Here is a 17,014-nt window from a genome sequence, read left to right as displayed (position 1 = left end):
AGGGAGACTGGATTGTACAAGAGAATCAGAATCCCCCAGGCTGAGTTCAGTGCCTCTTTCTGTGCTCCCTGAGCATTTCAGGTACATGTGTTGAACCACCACTTCTGTATGTTCAGACTGTTCACGAGGGTACTATATCTAGAAGGACATCCTCCACAGCACAGACATTGCAAATTTCTATTTATTATGACAATTTTCTTACAGATGGAAGCCAAGTATCTTGAAGAAGGAACGCCTATTGCTAATTTGCCCAAAGGTAGTGTATGAGCTAGTATGGTCCTACGCACCTGGTCTATAATACTTATTTCACAGGGTTTCACCTAGCCCTATTTAATCTCAGCAACCTAAGTGCTGATAGAGCACTCAGCACAAAGAAGGCACACTAAACGCTTACTTTACATTTCAAAAGGTAAATGAATATATGAATAAACTGAGAATTTTACATTCATTTCAAATGAAGAACTTTGTTCATGTACTATTCTCATATTAATTTCAGTCATTTCTCAGACACTTTTCCTAGATTCCACACCACTTTTTTTTACTCATTCTTTCTATCCACTGTCTTAAGTCTTACTCTTCCATCATCTCTAACCCTGACTCTTCAATCTCCTTTCCTGCACACTTTGTGCTCCATCAATCTCCAATTTTTCTTCATGTCTACAATCTCTTCTTTTTGATTAATGTTAATGGGGTGAATATTTTCCAGAATGTATTTACAGATACAAAAATAATTTTTTTAAAAGTGGGCTTCACACCCAGTGTGGAGCCCAATGCAGGGCTTGAACCCACAATGCTAAGATCAAGACCTGAGCTGAGATCAAAAGTTAGACACTTAACTGACTGAGCCACCCAGATGCCCCTTACAGATAAGAAGGTTATCTTTTGTTAATGCTTCTTGAAGGTGTTAAGTACTTGGTTACAGGTTATACATATATATAAATATGTATATGTATATACATATACATATATATATGTATATACATATATATGTATATACATATACATATATATATATATATACATATATATATATTCATATATTTCTCAAGAAATACTTCAACTGAAAGGAAAATGCTTTAGGTGTTATATTCTTAATTTAAGGGAAGAACATGTTCTATCTCTGACATAAATCTGTGACTGCAATGAGTCAGAAAAAATTACATGTGGGTGTTTATGGTTTACTTGTTTATATTCTATTTTTCTACATTAAAATTAAGAGCCATAAAGGTAGGGACCATTTGTATGTTGCGTATTGCTATGTGCCTAGCACCTAGGAAAATGCCTGGCATATAGTAAATGCTATTAAATTGTTATTCATGACAAGAACTATACTAGATACTTTATATTATGTTCTCTCTCTCCTCTCTCTGCCCCTCCTCCCACTCACGTTCTCTCTCTTTCAAAATAAATAAATAAATATTTAAAAAAAAAAAAAGAATATAGGACACCTGGGTGGCTCAGTCAGTTAAGTTAAGCTCTTGGTTTTGGATCAGGTCATGATCTCATGGTTTGTGGGTTCAGCCCAGCATCAGCTCCGTGCTGACAGTGCAGAGCCTGCTTGGGATTCCCTCTCGCTCTCTCTCTGCCCCTCCCCTGCTCACTCTCTCTGTCGCTCTCAAAAATAAATAAATAAATAAATAAATAAATAAATAAATAATTAAAAATTAAAAAAAAAAAAAAGGATCATAGGATTCGATAATCCAGGGCAACAACAGTTGGTATGAAAATGGTAAAACGAGGCCTACCAGAGTATAAGCTCTGAATATAATCATCATGTACCCTTCTTACTTACTCAGTTCTATGAAGCTGGAGAAGTCCTATACCTCTCTGAGCCTTAGTTCTTCCATGTGTAAAATGGGTATAAAAATGTCTTCTCAATCTACCTCACAGTGTTATCATAAGGCTCAGAGAACAACAAATATATGAAAATATAACAAAATATTAGTAGAATAAGAACAAATAACTATTCAGGGGAAACATTACACATTACACATTAAAGAGGTCTTGCTCACTAAGAATTAAAAAAAAGCTGTCTCCAAGTTCCTATTCTATTATTTATATTATCCAAACTTAGTTTCATATTTCCACTTCCAACAAGGAGAAAGTAGTTATATTCCTTCAATTACTTCTTCTCTTCCAACAAAATAAACAAGAAGTTAGTTTACTAACTGAAGATTTCAACTCATTAATTAAACCACAAACTCTATGTATCACTATGTGGCCATGAATAATGGATTTTTATGATACATAAGCACCCTTTTAACTATTTATTTTTCATATTAAGGTAGCAGTAAGATAGGCAGGAGTCCAGATGCAATAGCCCAAATTAAAAAAATAAAACAAGTTCAGTTCAAATGGCTGAATGTCTGAGAATTTTTATTTTATAAGTTAAAATATTCAATGTCTTGAATAATAATTATAACAATCCAATAAATCCCTAGCCCTCATCTTCCAAATCTGCAGTATGAGAGCAATCTGGCTATGACATCTATCATTCTACTGGTGCCAGGGTTAACTTAATTGCTGTAGCTGGTTAAGTGAGTGTTCTCTTCCTCATTCACCATTCCCTGTTCACTGCCCCCTACATAGCCCCCACCAAAAAACTGCAGACTCAATTTTAGAGGCATAAATAGGTTTATGTCTTAATGGAAAACCTTTTACTCTTCATTTTTAATCATTATCACTGGTCTGCAGTGGAACAAGTAGGTCATCTGTGGGCTGCAGAAAGTTTTATCTGGCCTTTAAGTGTATATATATTTTAAAATATACTCGAAGGGGTGCCTGGGTGGCTCAGTTGGTTGAGCATCCAACTCTTGATATGGGCTCAGATATAAATAAATAAAACAAAAAAAATATATACCTTGACCCCTAGAAAATACAAAATGAATAAACTGTGTGAAATTTTAATTTCTACACATTATGAGGATTTTACCTACAGACACTGTTGATTTAAAACGAGAAGTATTGCAAGTATTAAAAGAGCTAGAGGCACGGGGGTGGCTTGGTTGGTAAAGCATCTAACTGTGGATTTTGGCTCAGATCATGATCTCAGTTTGTAAATTTGAGCCCCATGTCTGGCTCTATACTGACAGCATGGAGCCTGCTTGGGATGATCTCTCTCTCTCTCTCTCTCTCTCTCTCTCTCTCTCTCTCCCCCTCCCTCCCTCCCTCCCTCCCTTCCTCCTTCCCTCCCTCCCTCTCTCCCCCCCCCCCCCCCCGCCCACCCCGTTCCCTGCTCATGTCTATCTCTAAAAAAATAAATAAACTTAAAAAAAAGAAACAAAATAAAAGAGCTAAAGAATATCTGAATTTCATAAGTATCATAAATGTAGAGCCCTATTCCAGAGTTTCTGGGAGATTTATCATCTAAGAAGGAACAAGAAGCAGGGTATGCTTCAGTACATCTGGAAACTACTATCTTCACGGTTTCTCTCTATTCTTTTCTCTGGGATGTTTTTTTTTTTTTTTTTTTTTTTTTTTTTTAATTTTTTTTTCCAACGTTTTTTATTTATTTTTGGGACAGAGAGAGACAGAGCATGAACGGGGGAGGGGCAGAGAGAGAGGGAGACACAGAATCGGAAACAGGCTCCAGGCTCCGAGCCATCAGCCCAGAGCCTGACGCGGGGCTCGAACTCACGGACCGCGAGATCGTGACCTGGCTGAAGTCGGACGCTTAACCGACTGTGCCACCCAGGCGCCCCTTCTCTGGGATGTTTTTTAAAAAGTTGTAAAATAAGTGATATATAACCAGTATTGCTTACAAAATCTAGTAAACACCATATACAAATAGCTCTAAACAGAATTCTCTTTTAAGACTAAACTGACAAATCTTAATTTTAATCTCTGTACATTTAGCATTATAGAAATTATGTTCTTCAAGTACACACAAAAATTTAACTAAGAAGAAATTTTCAATTCAAGCTACAGAACTTGTTTCATTACATATACATAGCACTGAGTAGGTCAAGAAAACAAGTTACACAATCAGCTGTGATACTTCAGATTCAGAATCTTCATATAAATTAGATCACAGTTGTTATTTAGTCCATAAAAGAAAATGCAGAAGTCAACTCAAGACATAATGTGCAGTTAAGCTGGTGTATAATATGTAATATTAGGAGCATATAATATCTAAAAGTGGATTTTTGAGAGTTATCATTTAATCACAAAAGGCCATGTTGAAGCTATGAACAAATCACAAAACCAGGAGTATTTTAGTTCCTTATTCATTTCACTTATAGCTAAAGATCTACAAACTATGATCAAATGCTGAATTCCCATTTACTTTTTATAGTTCATAACTTATTTTTTCCCCAAATGCTTTTTTAAAAAAAGTTTTCATTTAAATTCCAGTTAGTTATACACGTTGTTAATGTTACTTTCAGGTGTATAATACAGTGATCCAACACTTACATACACCTGTTGTCATCACAACACGTGCACTCCTTAATCTCCATCACCTGTTTCACCCATCCCCCTGTCCACCTCCCCTCTGGTAAACCATCAATTTGTGCTCTACAGTTAAGAATCTAAAATGAAATAACTCTTAAAAACAAGTACTATGTAAACTGCCTCTTTACCTTCATGACATCTCTATATGACCGGATGGCTGAGACTTTTCTCTTTTCATCTTCTTCATCTTCCAGGCCTTCATCCGCAGCCTCATAGCCCTCATCATTGCTGCCATCAGCTTCGACCGTGTTGGCCATGTGATCAATGAGCTGCTCTAGGGGTGGGCTTAACTCCCTTTCTTCATTCTCCTTCAAACCATAGTCCAGTGCTTTATAAATAACAATTCCCAAAGATTCAATAACCTAGGGACATTAAAGAAAGGTGATTAATAAAGATGACTAAATAGCTTTATAGAACTAACTGTAAGGCATAAAATATTTAGTATGACACTTAAGCTAAGTATAATCTATTCCACTGCAGAAACAGGTAATAAATTAGATTTGAGGAGATAGGAAAGTCTCACCTATACATTAAAAAAAAAATCCCAGATGGAAATTTTTGTGTGACTTCTTCAATCCAGTATATACAATACATGAACTCTTTTTGTTTTCTTAGATTTATACTATAAACTAAAATCTGTATTATCCATTCATATAAAATACTAACCAGGTGGATTATCCACATTTCCAAAAGATATTTCTGAGAACAGACAGAGCTATCAAAGCACATATTCTTTCAGAACTTTTACACTGGTGTTTATCAATGTCTATTTCACAGACACCCCAGGAATGTGAGAGACTGCAAACTCAATTATTAGTAGCAGCTAACTTAAGTTTAAACAAACAAATCTACTCATAACCATATAAACACTGTCCAGTGAGTTACATTTAATTATTGAAAACACACAGCTCTCATATGATACAAATAAGTGAGAGACTTTTTCAAACTCTGATTTCAATGTAATGCATAGATAATCCTCCCTATCCTGTCACCTCCACCAATATTACCTCTGAAAATATAAATATGAATTTAGGAACACTGGGTATGTATCACTGCCTAATATAACCCTGATAAATGCTCCAGACTTGTGTTAATATAGGGAATTCTACGTTATTCCTCAATAGAGCCTTTCTTTTCTGCTTAGAAAGATCACATATAAACAATTCTTCTCTATCTAAAACCTTTGGCACCCAGCAAAGGCAGTCATAAGAGGGAAGTAATATAGCAATCCAGGCCTTCCTAAAGAAGGAAGAAAGGTCACAGATACACAACCCAACCTTACACTTTAAAGAGCTGGAAAAAGAACAGTAAGTAAAACCCAAAACCAGCAGAAGACAGGAAATAATAAAGATTAGAGCAGAAATCAATGCTATTGAAACCAAACAAACAGAACAGACCAATGAAACCAGGAGCTGGTTCTCTGAAAAAATTAACAAAATGGATAAACCCCTAGGCCAGTTTGATTAAAAAGAAAAAGGAAAGAACCCAAATAAATAACATCAAGAATGAAAGAGGAGAGACCACAACCAACACAGCAGAAATACAAACAATAATAAGAGAATATTATGAGCAATTATATGCCAATAAAATGGGCAATCTGGAAGAAATGGACAAATTCCTAAAAACATATAAACTACCAAAACTGAAACAGGAAGAAATAGGAAATTTGAACAGACCCATAACCAGTAAAGAAATCAAATTAGTAATCAAAAATCTCCCAAAAAACAAGAGTCCAGGGCCAGATGGCTTCCCAGGGGAATTCTACCAAACATTTAAAGAAGAGTTAACACCTATTCTCTTGAAGCTCTTCCAAAATAGAAATGGAAGGAAAACCTCCAAACTGTTTCTATGAAGCCAGCATTACCTAGATTCCAAAACCAGGCAGAGACTCCACTAAAAAGGAGAACTACAGACCAATTTCCCTGATGAACATGGATGCAAAACAACAAGATACTAGCCAACTGGATCCAACAATACATTAAAAACTTATTCACCACAAGCAGGTGGGATTTATACCTGGGATGCAGGGCTGGTTCAATAACTGCAAAACAATAAATGTGACATATCACATCAATAAAACAAAGGACAAGACCACATGATCCTCTCCATAGATGCAGAGACAGCATTTGACAAAACATAGCATCCTTTCTTGATAAAAACCCTCAAGAAAGTAGGGGATGGAAAGATCATACCTCAAGACCCATAAAAGCCCTATATGAAAGACCTACCCCTAATATCCTCAATGTGGAAAAACTGAGAGCTTTCCCCCTAAGGTCAGGAACAAGACAGGGGTGTCCACTCTCACCATTGTTATTCAACATAGTATTGGAAGTCTTAGCCTCAGCAATCAGACAACACAAAGAAATAAAAGGCATCCGAATCAGCAAGGAGGAGGTCAAACTTTCACTCTTCACAGATGACACGATACTCTATATGGAAAATCCAAAAGATTCCACCAAAAAACAGCTAGAACTGATCCATGAGTTCAACAAAGTTGCAGGATATAAAATCAATGCACAGAAATCGGTTGCACTCATATACACCAATAATGAAGCAACAGACAGAGAAATCAAGGAATCGATCCCAATTACAATTGCACCAAAAAACCATAAAATACCTAGGGATAAATCTAGCCAAAGAGGTGAAAAATCTATACAATGCCGTTTTTTTAAATATATTTTTTTAAATGCTTATTTCTGAGACAGAGAGAGACAGAGCATGAGTGGGGGAGGGGCAGAGAGCGAGGGAGACACAGAATCTGAAGCAGGCCCCAGGCTCTGAGCCGTCAGCACAGAGCTCAACACGGGGCTCGAACTCACAAACCATGAGATCATGACCTGAGCCGAAGTCAGTCGCCCAACTGAGCCCTCCTGAGCCACCCAGGAGCACCACAATGCTGGTTTTTTTTCTTTAAATTTATTTATGTGGTATCAAAGAAAAAGAAAAGTCAGAAGTTTTAAAGATAAGTTAAGCACAATAGAGCCATCGTCATCATATACTCTCCAGCCCTTAAAAGCATTGAGGCATTCACTCAAAAAAATCTCTACGAAATTTGAAATCTACCTTATCAACTGAAATAATATTTTCTCAACACAAGTTTCAAAATGTATATAAGGCTTAATTTCTCAACTTCTAGTTTTTAACCAATACTTTTTTTTTTTTTTTACTATTTCCCACTGAAAATACAGAATATTTTCATCCATTTGTATTGTGTGACTTGGAACTTTACTCCCTGTTTTCAAAGTTGAAGGGAAACAAAAGCAAAAATAATCAGGACCACATCAAAATAAAGATTTTGCAGCCTAAAGGAAACAATCAACGAAACAAAAAGACAACCCACTAAATAGGAGAAGATACTTGTAAATGACATATCCAGTAAGGGGTTAATCCAAAACATGTAAAGAGCTTATACAACTCAACATCAGAACAACAGCAACAACAACAAAAACCCCAATCCAATCAAAAAATGAACAGACGACCTAAATAGACATTTTCCCAAAGAAGACACAGAGATGGCCAATAGAAACATGAAAATATGCTCAATATCACTAATCATCAGGGAAATTCAAATCAAACCCACAATGAGATACCATCTCACACCTGTCAGACTGACTAAAATAAAAAAGACAATAACAAGTGTTGGCAAGGATATGGAGAAAAAGGAACCCTCATACACACAATTGGTAGAATGTAAATTAGTATACCCACTATAGAAAACAGTATGAGAGTTCATCAAAAAATTAAAAATAGAATTATTACACAATCTAGTCATTCCACTACTGCATATTTTCCCAAAGAAAACAAAAACACTTATTTGAAAAGATATATGTATCCTTATGTTTATTGCAGAGTTATTTACAATAGCCAAGATATGGAAGCAACCACTGACAAATGGATAAGGAAGATGTGGTATGTATATACACATACATACACACACATACATACATACACACACACACACACACACACACACACACACACACACACACATATAAACAGAATATTACAAAGCCATAAAAAAGGAAGCAATCTTGCCACTGCAACTACATGGATGGACCTAGAGGGTTATTATGCTATGTGAAATAAATCAGACTGAGAAAGACAAATGCCGTATGATTTCACTTATATGTGCAATCTAAAAACAAAACAAAACAAAACAAATGAATAAACACACAAAAAGCAGAATCAGACCTATATATACAAAGAACAAATTCGTGGCTGCCAGAGGGGAGGGAGCTGGTGGTGGGCAAAATAGGTGAAGGGGAATGGGACATAAAGGCTTCTAATTAAGGAATGAATAAGTCACATAAAAGGTACAGCATAAGGAATATAGTCATTGATATTGTAACAGTGTTGTGGTGAGCACAGCATAATGTATATACCTGTCCAATCACTACTGTTGTACACCTGAAACTAATGTAACATTGTGTGTCAACTACCCTCAAATAAAAAAATTAATAATAAAAGACACATAAAATTAACCATCACAAGTGTACCTCTTGTGAATCTGGCACACATATACATCTCTTTAAGTCTCCTTAAAGTCCATTCTGCTATTCTATCAAGTCCACTGCTTCAGGATAGTGGGAAACATAGTAAGACCAGTGGATTCTGTGAGCAGGTCCACTGCTACACCTAATTTCCTATTTCATTCCTTGATCAGAAGTAATGCTGTGTGAATTACCATGATGGTGAGTAAGGCATTCTGTAGATCCAAGGATGATAGTTTTGGCAGAAGCACTGTATGCCTAGGGAAGGCAAATCTACATCAAGAGTAAGTCACTCCTTGGCTAAAATGAACAAATCAGGAGACTATAGATGCTGGAGAGGATGTGGAGAAACGGGAACCCTCTTGCACTATTGGTGGGAATGCAAAATGGTGCAGCCACTCTGGAAAACAGTCTGGAGGTTCCTCAAAAAATTAAAAATAGATCTACTTTATGACCCAGCAATAGCACTGCTAGGAATTTACCCAAGGGATACAGGAGTGCTGATGCATAGGGGAACTTGTACCCCAATGTTTATAGCAGCACTCTCAACAATAGCCAAATTATGGAAAGAGCCTAAATGTCCATCAACTGATGAATGGATAAAGAAATTGTGGTTTATATACACAATGGAGTACTACGTGGCAAGGAGAAAGAATGAAATCTGGCCTTTTGTAGCAACGTGGATGGAACTGGAGAGTGTTATGCTAAGTGAAATAAGTCATACAGAGAAAGACAGATACCATACGTTTTCACTCTTATGTGGATCCTACGAAACTTAACAGAAGACCATGGGGGAAGGGAAGGAAAAAAAATTAGAGGGAGGGAGCCAAACCATAAGAGACTCTTGACAACTGAGAATAACTGAGGGTTGATGGGGGGTGGGAGGGAGGGGAAAGTGGGTGATGGGCATTGAGGAGGGCACCTGTTGGGATGAGCACTGGGTGTTGTATGGAAACCAATTTGACAATAAATTTCATATTAAAAAAAAAGAAATTAGGGTAAACATAAGGTTCCTGTTTTATTACTATTCAATAAAAGCTCTCTGTTGTACACTCTCTGAAAAAAAAAAAAAAAAAAAAAAGAGTAAGTCACTCTTCCAGTAAGAACAAAATGCTGCCCCTTCTATGATGGAAGAGATCCAATGTAATCAACCTGCCACCAGGGAGCTGGGTAACAGCTCTTGCCCAGGGTAACAGAACCATATTGGGAATTTAGTATTGGTCTCTCCTTGCTGTTAGATTGGGCCCTAGGCAGTGGCTATAGCTAGGTGAACCCTGGTGAGTGGAAATCCATGTGGATGGCATAATCCCCATCCCTAGCCATGTTCACAAGACTACTGCAAGATGACAGAGTGGCTGGGAAAAGAGGTTGACTGGTATCCACAGAAAAGGTCATCCCATCGATTTGAATATTAATATCCTTCTCTGCTGAGGTAAGCATTCACATGGGACACAAATATCTTCCCATTTTTTGTCCAGAGAATCTAACCACATATCTCTTCCCCAGATTTCCTTGTCACCAATATTCCAATCATGTCCCTTCCAAGTAAAAGTACACAACTTGGGGCGCCTGGGTGGCTCAGTCGGTTAAGCAGCTGACTTCGGCTCGGGTCATGATCTCGCGGTCCGTGAGTTTGAGCCCCGCGTCGGGCTCTGTGCTGACAGCTCAGAGCCTGGAGCCTGTTTCAGATTCTGTGTCTCCCTCTCTCTGACCCTCCCCTGTTCATGCTCTGTCTCTCCCTGTCTCAAAAATAAATAAAACGTTAAAAAAAATTAAAAAAAAAAGTACACAACCAAGTATACTGTTCAAAGTTCTGCCCACTGGGAGGATTTCCCTTCGACACTATCCTTCAGGGATATCCCTGAAAGGACATATATTGCTACAGCTGTCCACTTCCAGGTGGCACCTGCATATTATGCAGAACCATCTGTAAACCAGGCGCCAGTCTTCTTTTCTTCTGTCAACTGACTATAGAACTCCCCAGAAGGCAGACAGGTATAGGCTAGGAAGACAAGGGAGTGTAGCAGAAGTACATTCAGGCAGTGCTTTCAGGGCCTACTTGTGCCCCATCACATATACACCATTCCAAATGATGATGGAGTGCTGCTATACACACTCCTCATGACTTGAAGGGTCTGATAATACCCAGTTCATGACGGGAAACTCAGGTCACATAGTAACTTGGTGGCCCATGGTTAAGTGTTCAGTCTGTAGTATGGCCTAGTAGCAGACCAAGAGCTGTTTCTCAAATGGAGAATAGTTATGCACAAAGAGTAACAGGGCTTTACTCCAAAATCCTAAGGATCTACACGGCCATTTACCTACTGGAGCTTGCCAAAAGCTCCAAACAGCATCTATCTACTTGCCAATTCAAGCACCATTGGATTTGCTGGACCATATGGCCCAAGTGACAGAGCAGTTTGCATAGCAACAGGACTTGTTTCAGAGCCTTCTCTTGTTCTGGGTCCTACTCAAAACTAGCAATTTTATTTACCACAGTCATGGTAAAAGGTGTGTCTTCTAGGCAGACATTCCCAGGGTGAAGAGTAGGCTTTAAATAACAAACACAGTTTCTCATCTTACTATAATTCATCTCTTCAATGTAGTTTTTTTTTTATTATCACTCATGTACACTGTTGTCCAACTGTACTGATTTCTTATTCTTTCCTTTGTATGCTTTTTATACTTTGTCTCTATGACATTTTTCAGTATTGTTCCTACCTTCTACATGGACTTTCTCCTGTACTTTTGTATGTCCAAATCCTATTCATTTTTCCATCTCCCTGCTCAAAGGAACCCTTCCATAATGACTTGCTAACCCTGATTAATAACTATCAGCTGTTATATCACATCACAGTCTCTATCCACTGTTCTTCCTTGATGAAAACAATCATTTTTCCCTTCAAAATCACCATGACATTGACTTGTACCTTTATGCAGTACATTTCACTTTTTAACTTGGATAATAGTTAATTATGTACATATCTTAATTCCCCAAAAAGATTAACCTCCTTGAAGGTAAAGTCCTCTATGATTCATCTTTATGTCTTTACATTATTTTATAAACAGCAAAGACTTAACAGTTAATGAGTGAATAAACCAAAATATAAATTCCTTCAACTCATATCTGTATGGTTGAAAGTTGGATATGGAATTTATGGACATAGGCAAAAATACCTGTCACTTTAATCTCTCTCATTTCAACAGACCACTACAGTGGTGATCCAACCCTGAACAGCCTCTGAAACTTTCTAGCTAAAGCATAAATTATGTCTAACCTGGTTTAAATGTCCTAAATCTATTCATCTTTCCTGATTTAAATCTGAACCACAAAGTAATTCTATATTTAACCTAATCTCTTGGAAACATAGCATATATGGCTGGGCATGAGTAGTCTGACATGTACACCAGATGACTCACTACTACTACTTCTGGACTGAGGTAACTTTTAACCTTTTGCTAAAATATACACCCAGTTCTTCAGATAGTCTGCAGCTATGGAATAAGGGTGACCACAAGAACAATAATCAAAGCATAACTGTACCTAGACATACTAGCTTGCCTAGATATATACTTACTTGTACTAATTTTAGAAGTTCCTTTGCCAAAACCTTTGGAAATGTTAAGAAACCCAAGGGAAACAACAATGTCATTCCTTTGAATGACCAGTCTCCAGGCAGCTGGAAAATCATCCTTCATGTCCTGTCCCATTGGCACCACACCCCAACCCCAGACGCTTCCAGAGGCTCTAAAATGAGCAGGGAATTACAGCATAAAACCTTAAAGTTAAATGGAACAATTGAAGCACAATTGAAATCTGTGGTTTTTAAGCCTAATCAACTGATAAAGGGTGAAGGAAAGAAGGCATCAAATAAAACCACGTATTCCAAAATTTAAGGCTGCTACAACATTATGACTAATTACCTCTCAGCTAGTGATAGCTGGCTATAAAACCCTACAGCTCAGGGGTAAAGAGACACATGAATGGAACTGAGTGTTCTCTGGACTCCAGACCCAGCCACGCCATCACTGAGAGTAGCCTCACTATAGAACAACAGCATACCCACTAACGTCAATGTTTCATGGAAAGCACGCAGGTTGGCGTAAGCCCACTGAGCCCACATACAGTCTTCCTCTTACCATGCTAACTCACTTCATCTGGCCCCTCTTCAACTTGACTTGCATTTCCTAAAAATATTTGAGTCCATATTTGTTTCCTTTACTAAAATATAAACTTCAGGGCACCTGGGTGGCCAAGTCAGTTGAGCATCCAACTTCGGCTCAAGCCATGATCTCACAGCTCATGAGTTTGAGCCCTGTATCAAGGTCGCTGCTGTCAGCACAGAGCTCGCTTCCCATCTTTTGTTCCCCTCTCTCTCTGCCCGTTCCCCACTTGTATTCTCTCTCAAAAACAAATAAATCTTAAAAAAAAAAAAAAAAGAAAGAAACTCCTTTAGGACAGGGATCAAGTATGATTCTTCCTGTTATTTAGGACAGGGATCAAGTATGATTCTTCCTGTTATTTAGGACAGGGATCAAGTATGATTCTTCCTGTTATTTAGGACAGGGATCAAGTATGATTCTTCCTGTTATTTGCTACAATGCCTAGCACTTTGCTTTACACAGAGTATGTGCTTTAAAATCTTGGTTAAACACATGAGAGTTACAATAGCACAGAAATCTTTAATGCCAAATCTGATAAAATGGGGACAACTTATATCAAGGTTGTCAAGCAAGGTGCCTAGCACTTTAGTGACATCAAACAAACAGTAGTTGCTATTGCCTTCACCATTGTGCCTCATTGCCAAAATCCCCTATTCTCCAGCCTAAAAATTAAAAACAGTTTCTTCAACTCTTCAGGTCCCTTTGCCAATGAGATGAATGAGATGTCCTTATATTTGTGTAACATTTTATTAGAACATGTTTTCCTTTATTTATCACAATCCTGTGAAGGAAACATCTCCATTTTAAAGATGAGAAAATTGAACTTAAAAGAGGGTCAATAAACTGTTTACTGTCGATTAACAAGTAACAGAGCCAGGACTCCAACCTGACATTGTCACTTATAATATTCCATAGCCAGAATTTTACTATAACCAAGCTGCACATCTGAACATCTCCTAGTCTGCCAATACTTGCCCAAAATATGTTATTCAGTACTAAATTCCATTCCGTGTGTAGTACAATCATCAAAGAAACAACAAATGGGCATCTTCTTTGTTCTACATCACATAGTTCTATAAATATACCTAGTTTTATATTCAGATTTCTGTTAAACTCATTAAATTGCTGACACTTTAGGTTTACATTCAACCACAGTGACAAGTAATTCAGACAACATAATAGTTAACCAACTTTTTCTATTAATAAAACAACTGAAACATAATTGTACCTAGTCTTTGTAAAGATGTTATGTAATCCTGGTAAAGGGTTTTACATTATCTCTAATCTATTTTATCTTTGTATTTTGATAAATAAAATTTTTTGTTTTTGTTTTGGGGCACTTGGGTGGCTCAGTCAGTTAAGCGTCTGACTTTGCCTCAGGTCATGATCTCACAGTTCATGAGTTTGAGCCCCATGTTGGGCTCTGTGATGACAACTCAGAGCCTGGAGCCTGCTTTGGATTCTGGGCCTCCCTCTCTCTCTGCCCCTCCCCCACTCGCTTATATGTGTGTGTGTGTGTGTGTGTGTGTGTGTGTGTGTGTGCGCGCGCGCGTGCTCTCTCTCAAAATAAACATTTAAAAATTTAAAAAATTTTTTGCTTTTCTTAGGAACATCATTTAAAATCTAGAGTCTGCCATCTAATTCATTTACTATCATTTCTAAACTTCTAAAATCTGCCAATTTGGGTATGCCTTCTGAATCTTCATAAAACTGATTTAAATGTTAAATAAGATAGTTGCATCTAAGAAGCCTTCAGAACACCAGAGGCATTTTTTCCATGCTGACTCTAACTACAATGTAACTCTATAATACTGATCTGACACTCTTCTACCTTGCTCACAAAAATATAAAAGATTTAATAAAATTTCCTGCTACAATCTCTAAATATGGTGGTAACTCACAACTAGTAAAATCTATCCAAAGAAAGTATATTTTTCCATTAATTAATCTAGCTAATGTCCAGTGTACACAGTTCCCTTCCCTTCACTCATTCATTCAGTCAACAGGTATTTACCAAGAGCAGTATATATAGCAATGGAGATAGAGCAATGATGAAACAACTCTGTGAGCTCTCTGGCTTTCACAGAAGTTCTGTCTTAGAGAAAACAGATAATAAATAAGTCATGTAATTGTGCTAAACATTATAATAAAGAAGAAAGAGTGTTATGAGACTATATAACAGGGAGCCCTAATCTAGTTTAGAAATTCAGGAAACCCTTCTTCAGGAAATAAATCTTAAATGGAGACATGAAAACCAACTAGAGCTAACCAGAGAAGAGGGAATTAGAGTAGAATTCCAGAGAGAAACAGTGAGTATAAAGGCCTGGAGGTCAAGAAGAACAAGGAGTGATTGAAAACAAAAATCCTAATGACAAGAGGAAGGGCTAAGAAGAGGCTAGAGAAGTGGAGAGTGGGTCCTTCGCACAGAACATAAGGCCTCATATGAGCTATCTGAAGGACCTGAACCTTCATCACGTAAAATCAATGGCAGGCAACTGACATGTTTTGGGAGTGGGATGAACTGATATTTAATTTTGTTTTATTATAAAATTTTATTTTAATTTTTTTTAACATTTATTTATTTTTTGAGAGACAGAGACAGAGCATGAGCTGGGGAGGGGACAGAGAGAGAGGGGGAGTCACAGATTCCGAAGCAGGCTCCAGGCTCTGAGCTGTTAGCACAGAGCCTGACGAGGGTTCAAACTCATAAACCATTAGATCATGACCTGAGCTGAAGTGGGACACTCAACCAACTGAGCCACCCAGGCGCCCCTTAAAAAAGTTTTTTTAATGTTTATTTTTGAAAGAGAGCACAAGTGGGGAAAAGGCAGAGAGAGAGGGAGACACAATCTGAATAGGCTCCAAGCTGTCAGTACAGAGTGAGACTTGAACTCACAAACTGAGAGATCATGAACTGAGCTGAAGTCGGATGTTCAACTGATGGGGTCACCCAGGTGCCCCTGATCATATTTCATTTTTAAAAGATATCATGCCAGGGCACCTGGGTGGCTCAGTCATTTGAATGTCAGACTCTTGATTTTGGCTCAGGTCACGGTCCCAGGGTAGTGGGACAGAGGTCTGCATTGGGCTTTGCGCTGATTGTGGAGCCTGCTTGGGTTCTCGTGCCCTCTCTCTCTCTCTCTCTCCTCCCCACCCCCCGCCCCATGAACACATTCTCCCCCCCTCATGCACACATTCTCTCTGTCTCTCTAAAAATAAAAAAATAAAATAAAAGATATCATGCCACAGTAATCAAGACAATGTGGTACTGGAAAAATAATAGACTAATAGATGAACTAAACAGAATAAAGCCTAGAAAAGAGACTCACAAAAATATACACAACTAAACTTTGACAAAGGAACAAAGGCAATTCAATGGAGAGAGGACAGTCTTTATTACAAATGGTACTGAACTACAGGATATCTACATGCAAAAATACAAATCTAGACACAGACCTTGTAACTTTCCCAAAAATTAACTCAAAAGAGATCATAAACCTGAAAGGAAAATGCAAAATTATAAAACTAAAAGACAACATGGAGAAAATCTAGGTGACCTTGGGCTTGGCAATTTTTTAAATACAATGCCAAAAGCACAATCATGAAAGAAAAAAAATGATAACATGAACTTCAATATAATTAAAGTTCTGCTCCATGAAAGGCCCTGTTCAGAGAATGAAACAAGCCCCAAGACTGGAGAAAATGTTTGCTGAACACATACTGATAAAGGACTGGTATCTAAAATACACAAAGAACTCTAAAAATCAGTAAGAAAATGAACCCATGGGGCACCTGGCTGACTCAGTTGGAAGAGCATGCTACTCTTGGTCATGAGTTTGAGCCCCATGTTGGGTGTAGAGATTACTTCAATAATTAAAAAAAGAAAGAAAAAAAATGAATTCTATTAC

The 17,014-nt window shown here is 37.6% G+C and overlaps 1 protein-coding gene across 5 annotated transcripts in view; it reads right to left on the bottom strand.

The window, feature by feature from the left end:
* SPIRE1 (spire type actin nucleation factor 1) overlaps positions 1–17,014 on the bottom strand; it is a 211,292-nt gene that overhangs the window by 114,398 nt on the left and 79,880 nt on the right. For all 5 annotated transcript variants that reach the window (XM_086682407.1, XM_086682411.1, XM_086682409.1 and 2 more), the window contains exon 3: positions 4,581–4,814. In XM_086682407.1, the coding sequence (XP_086538533.1) occupies positions 4,581–4,814 (234 nt within the window). The remainder of the gene's footprint in view (positions 1–4,580; positions 4,815–17,014) is intronic.

This window comes from Puma concolor, chromosome D3 (assembly GCF_028749965.1).
Source record: "Puma concolor isolate L17-30 chromosome D3, mPumCon1.1.hap2, whole genome shotgun sequence".
NCBI lineage: Eukaryota > Metazoa > Chordata > Mammalia > Carnivora > Felidae > Puma > Puma concolor.
Note: the sequence above shows the minus strand (reverse complement) of the source record. Positions and strands in the feature narration are given on the sequence as shown.